This window comes from Hippopotamus amphibius, chromosome 11 (assembly GCF_030028045.1).
Source record: "Hippopotamus amphibius kiboko isolate mHipAmp2 chromosome 11, mHipAmp2.hap2, whole genome shotgun sequence".
Taxonomy (NCBI): Eukaryota; Metazoa; Chordata; class Mammalia; order Artiodactyla; family Hippopotamidae; genus Hippopotamus; species Hippopotamus amphibius.
Window position 1 is genome coordinate 53,098,919 of NC_080196.1, and position 6,508 is coordinate 53,105,426.

The 6,508-nt window shown below is 45.6% G+C and overlaps 1 protein-coding gene across 1 annotated transcript; it reads right to left on the reverse strand.

The window, feature by feature from the left end:
* Positions 1–363: 363 nt before the first annotated feature.
* On the reverse strand, positions 364–1,551 carry LOC130831386 (ras-related protein Rab-18-like). The gene has a single exon (XM_057699438.1). The coding sequence runs from the start codon at positions 1,484–1,486 to the stop codon at positions 866–868; it is 621 nt and encodes a 206-aa protein (XP_057555421.1). The 5' UTR covers positions 1,487–1,551; the 3' UTR covers positions 364–865.
* Positions 1,552–6,508: the final 4,957 nt, after the last annotated feature.

The following is a 6,508-nucleotide window of genomic DNA, read 5'->3' on the forward strand; positions in this document are numbered from 1 at the left end:
TACAACTAAGGTACCTGGACAACTACTACCAACATTTACGGGAACAGGTGTTGTTTTTAAAAGTGGTAAGTACTACATGAGTTACATAAACACACTACCCCTGTCCTTCTGGAACCAAAATGGGGGGAAACCTTACTGCCATTCTGTCAAACACCACATACCCCGAAATGCTGCACAGAGGGTCATGAATCCCATGTATATATCACAGAATCAAAAATCCAGTTAAGCAACTGAGCTACACTTGAAGTAAATTAAAGTAAGACTAAACTTCTTTACTATATCAATGCTATTTTAGAAGCAGCGTTAGAACAGAGATTTAATTATAAATTGTCCTGGGCTACATCCTGTAAAGAGAATTCTGCTTCGACCTAAAAGAGAATCTGTCAACAAACATCCTAGGAAAGCTGCAGCGCATGCTCTCTGTCATTCCTGAAGGGAAATTCGCCAGGTTTGATGATACCTGTGTATCTCCCAGTGGTCCTTAGGAGTTCTACATAGCAATTAATTCAGTAATTGATAAGTATTTAAGCAAAAGGGAGACTGAAAATAGACCTTGTATCAACATATAGTAGATAGGTGGGTTTTTTAAAAAATCACATGATGAATGTAAATCATAAAATCAAATGTACTTATAAAGGTACACCTATTTCATGTTACATAAAAAACTGCAGACTGCAAACTGCATGCTTACCATAACACTGTAACTGGAAAAGTCAATGAGCAGGATTTCTTGCAAATATTTACTGCCATGATACAAAACAAATATGTGCAAACTGCAAGGACCCTAAAATAGCAGTTAAAGAGTTTATATACAGAAAGATGACACTATCTGATCAAATATGCAAGAGATGGAATTTCCCAGAGTCTATAACACAGAACAGTAACCACCACAGGCTCCTCCTCCTTGGCCTTCTTCCCTGTGTGTCAGTTTGACTCCTTTATTCTGGTTCTCACTTTCCCACGGTCTCGGCGTCTGAATGATCTTTTCAACAAGTTCCTCAAAAGCACACTGTACACCATGACAGGTTTTTGCACTTGCCTCCATAAACAACATAGAATGCTTTCGTGCAAACTTCAGGCCTTCATTTCTGTCAACTTCACGATTTTCCTTATCAATTTTATTTCCAACTAGCATGTTTACTATATCATTTCTCGTGCAGTATGTTTCCAAATCATTTAACCAATTATCCAGTTTAACAAAGGTGTCTCTTCTCGTGACATCATAAACTAATATAACACCCTGTGCACCTCTATAATAGCTGGGAGTTAATGTTCTGAACCTTTCTTGACCAGCAGTTTCCCATATTGCAAGTTTAGCCTTATTTCCATCCACTGAAATTGTTTTCACCTTAAAGTCAACACCTATTGTTGCTGCAAGTTCTGGGTCAAAAGTGTCATCTGTGAACCTCAAGAGCAGGCTGGACTTGCCCACGCCGCTCTCGCCGATGATGAGGATCTTCAGGGTGGTCAGCACGTCCTCGTCCATCCTGACCCTGCTCGGCTCCGCGCGCAGCTGGCCGCCCCACTCTGCCTCTCCACCCTTCCCCAGGCGGAGCTCATGACAGGCAGAATTTAACCTGATAATTGACTCAAAGGAGGACTTTCTCACTTCTGTGCCTTCAGGAGCCTATGGGAGCTCCTGTCTGTACCTTTCTTCACAGAGGACAGCTGTCTGCCAAAAGCTTCATCTGGGGCTTCTGAGTAACAAGGTTTAAGCCATGGAGGCCTCCGGATCAGCTTGTTTCTGTGCTGAGGAAAGGGGTCCACCCTGTTTTCCTTGTTAGAGAGGTTGATGTCCCTGGCTTTCCAACAGCCTCAGAAACACAGACCTAGGCCCTTCTTTCCACTTCAGTCAGGCCTCCTGCTTTAAGTGAAAACAGCTGAGCAGCTCAGGGTAAGCACTGTGCTGAGCCCTCAGACTGGGAGCTCCTCTGAGAGGGCTCCCTACCTCTAAGTGAAACTACATTTGATCACCTACCTGGAGAACCACAACACCCTTTCCCTTTTCACTGCTAGGCCTCAACAAATAGCAGGATCCACTAGGCTCCCCAAGGTCCTTAACTTTGTTATGGCTTCTTGGCCTGCAGTCTCTCTGCATAGGGAGCCACAAGAGACCCTTTGGGCTGCAGCCCTTTCTGGATGGAGAAGGTGCAGCTCACCTAGAGGCTATCCATCATTTTTCTTTCACCTCAAATTAAAGAATGTTGTGGCATGCCATCCAAACCAGGGAGGGCAAGCACCCTGTTTCTTTTGAGTAGACACACATGTTGTCATGGATGCTTGCCAGCAGTGAAGAGAAGATGGATAGAAAGTGTGATCTGCATGCTACTTGGAGGCCAAATTTATCTGGCTTCCCAAGGAGGAAATGACTTCTTATCCCATCAGGACCCAATATCAAAGTGGAGAAAAAAGTCTATTTCTGCAGCTTTCAAGCCTTGAAAAGACATACATACAGTACAGTGGGCCCTTCCATGAATGAATTTTGCTACCCAGAGTGTTCAAATGCCATGTATGGCCTAAACAAGAGAAGGCCCTAGTAGGCCTAGGTGATCCTGTGACTTGCCATGGTCTAGCAGTGCTCAGGGAAAAGTTGTCCTTTTTCTTCCAGCTGGATGCAAACTTGAATTTGTGCTTGAGGTAGAGTGAGGTCAGATAGGAGATTCATGAGGGAAGGCAAAGCAGAGAGTAGTTTCTGTGTAGTTCCAGGTCCCTCACCCAGGCTGACAATCATGGAAGGAGAAGCCTTGATAGAACTGGTCTTCTGAGGATGAGTGAAAGCAGTGGGATTTCTGGCTATACGAGCTAGCAATCTAGAGAGTCCTGCTTAGGCCTTCACTGTGACACAACTGTTGGACCCAAGTGCCTGTGGATTGTAGGGTGCCTTGAAGCCACAGGTGAGACATTCTGCACACAGTGTTCTCCCATGGAAAACAGTGCAGAATTGAGTGTCCATTTCTTCTGGTAAGGCTTTGAGTGAGTGAACAGTACATGGATGAAGGTTTCAGGGAAAGTGCTACAGGCCTTTCTGTGTGGAAAAACTGCAGCTTCCTCGGATGCCAGTGGTCAGGTTTCCCATGTCCTCTGGATCAACAGTGTTGTAGGATAAGTTCCTAGCAAGGGATGGCAAATACCTTGTTTGCTTGGAATACACATACATTTCCCCTAAGGGGCTTGCCAGCAGTGAATAAACGTCAAACAGCAGGGGTGTTTGGCATGCAGGTTAGAGGCCACCTGAATCCTGCTGGAAAATGTGGTCATGGATCTTTGGCTGTCAGGACCCAGTTGAATGGAGACACACAGCCTCTGTACCTGCAGCTTCTGAGCAGTGAAAGAGACACACATGCCACACACTGGGACATTCTCTAATGAACTTTGCTCTGTAGAGGTTCTGCATGTTGTGTAAGGCCTGAGCAGAGCAGGCTCTGGGAGCCCTAGGTGACACTGTGACTTCCCAGGGACTAGCAGTGGTCAGGGATATCCTGTGAATTTAATTCAAGAAGGAGGCACATTCAAGCTTCTGCCTGAGGCAGAGAGATGTCAGGAAGGACTTCCCGGGGAGAGTGCTAAGCACAGTGCTTTTCTAAGTGCAGCTCCATGAAGGAGGCCAAGGGGTCTTTCTGGCACTTGCTTTCCCTCTCTGGAGTGCTCTCCCTCCTTCCCTCTCTCCCTCACTCCCTCTCTAGCTCTCACCCTCTGGCACTGGCTCTTTAGCTCCCTAGCTCTTTTGTGCTCGCTGTCCCACCTTAAACCCTCCAGTATGCTATTTTCTTCCACTTTGCTTGCCAAACAAGCCTCTTTTTCAGTTGATAAGTTTCAGCCCTTTTAGAAAAGGGCTTCCTAGATATCATTAATAAACTGCACCCTGCTCCTGCCAAACCCAGTGCTGCTTGAGTCAGACAAAATCTTCAGAAGATTCCCAATTCTAACTTAGCTGAGACAAAGATAGAGCAAAGGATTTTGGATTTTTCTGCTGTTTAGTCTGTCACCTTACTCAATACCCAGAAATTTACTATGAGGATTTCTCCATCTCCTGGCCCTTGAGACCTGAACCCCATTCCAACTTCCATAGTGCCCTACTCCAATTTCTCCAAGGGTTCTTCTTTACATCTACTGCAACGCCTTCAATGCAGCCCTGTCAGCCTACACACTGCTATGGACAGCCTCTCAGGCTTGCCACTACCCACAGGCCCGAATTACACACTTTATACATGCTCAGTCTTGAGAAATACACCCCAGCATGGGTAAACATCATAGGGCATAGACTCTATAGACAAGGGATCCCTCCTAAGAAAAGTCCTAAGGAAAGTCCTGGTAACTGGTCTACACTGCCTCAAAAGCCCTTCTTCAGCCATGCTGGGTTGGTGCCTTGCTCAAGGCTTCAAAGGGGACCAGAGACGTCTGGTCAGGATACAGCTAGAAAGCCCCACCAGGTTTGAAGGGTAGTAGGGGGCTCCCGAAATCCCTTTGAGGGATTTGTGCCTCCTAGGAGGTGTTTCTGGGATGCTGGATTCCCTTTCAAGAGTCATTTATTCTCCGTTGCAGGTTACTCAACATGGGAAGATCCCCTTCCGAGGTGGAAGAAACACCATTGGAGTGTATCCTTAAGAATTGGAAATATTTTAAGACAGAAGGGCTAAGGAAAAAAAAAACTTATGTTTTACTGTAACAGTGCCTGGCCTTTCTAGAAGTTGGGTTATGGAGAAAATGGCCTGAAAATGGGTCTCTAAATTTTAATACTATTTCCCAACTAGGTTTTTACTGTCACAAAATAGGAAGATGGACTGAAGTTCCCTATGTTCAAGCTTTCATGTTTCTTTACCAAATTCTGCCCTGTATGGCCAACATAACTTTAAGCCTGGGGAATCAGAAAATTCTCCTGACATTTTAGATCATCCCCTTTCAGCATTTCCATCTCTCAGGGGTAAATCCAGCTCTTCTTACTGCCAACAGTATCCCCACTTCTTCAGAGACACTCACTTCTCCTGGGCCCTGTGACCAACCCCAAAATCCACCTCCCTATGTCCCCCTATTCCCTCCAACACCCAAGATTAGAGAAGCTGGTCTTGCAGGGGTGACCTGTAGTGGACCTTCTTACCTCCAAGGAGCAGAAAAAGTATGCCCTCTCAGGGAAGTGGCAAGTGGTGAAGGGACAATCAGAGTACATGTGCCCTCCTTTTTAATGGACTTGACCCAATGCAAACAGAACCTGGGTCACTTTTCTGAAGACCCTAGTAAGTATGTGAAAGGGTTTCAGGCCCTAACTCTGGCTTATAACTTAACTTGGAAGGATATTCATGTGACTTTAACCACCTCTTTTACCCCTGAGGAAAAACAGAGAATCTGTGCAACAGCCCAGGGGCACTCTGACATGCTTGCTAAAAAACAACTATGACTGGAGATGTAGACCCAAATCAGGAACCCTCTTGGAATTCTAATTCCCAGTCAGGAACAGAAGCCAGGAAATATATGATTCATTGTGTATTAGAGGGGATGAGAAAGTGCATCAGAAAGCCAGTCAATTATGAAAAGGTTAAAAAGGTAACCCAAGAAGAAAAAGAAAACCCAGCCCTCTTTCAAGGGAAGCTTTTGGAGGCATTTAGACATAATACTAACATAGAACCCTCCACTTCTGAAGGTCAGTCCCTGCTGGGACAACACTTTATCAGCCCATCCACTCTTGACTTTAGGTGAAAACTCCAAAAGTTACAATTTAGCCCACAAACCCCAATGGCCTAACTCATTTTGGGGTATTTAACAATCGAGATCAGGCTGAGGAGGAAAAAAGGTACCCAACAAGAGAAAAGATGGGGCAAGCCTCACATAAACGATGCCTTGTGACCTCAGGAAATCCCCAGGGGGACAAAAAGATTTGACTATCAGTCTGGAGGTAAAACCAACAAGGAAGAATGCTACAAATGTAGATCAACCAGCCACTGGGCCCAAGAATGCCAGAAAGAGCCCCCCGGGCCATGCCCAGCCTACAAACAATCAGGCCATTGGAAGAGGAACTGCCCTCAGTCCTGAAGGGGAAAGGGGGCTCCCGCTCCCTAGCTGGCCACGTTGGATGACTGAGGCTGCCTGGGGATTCTGGCAGCTTCCCCCAATGAGGTGTCCATCTCCATCGAGGAGCCCAAGGTATTCCTTGATGTGGCAGGTAAGAAAATTAATTTTTTAAATGATACGAGAGCCACTTACCCATCTTAATTTCTCACGCTGGAACTCTTTCCTCCAGAAGCTTTACTGGAACTGCTGTTGACAGAAAGCCTCGAACCTGTGACTTTACTGGGCCTCTCACATGCCAATATGAACAGCATTTGACTTCACATACCTTTTAAATTATTGCCTGAGTGTCCCACGCCACTACTGGGGAGAGAACTTCTGAGTTCCCTCGGGGTCATAATGTGGTTAGGAAGTGCTGAATGCCCCTTATCTTGACTCTAACTGAGGCAAACAAGCCCAAAGAGCAAAATCTCATTCTCAGCCACATTCTAACAGCAGTAAACTGTAA

Coding starts and splice junctions, on each gene's coding strand:
- LOC130831386 (XM_057699438.1), bottom strand. CDS start 1,486: ATGGACGAGGACGTGCTGACCACCCTGAAGATCCTCATCATCGGCGAG.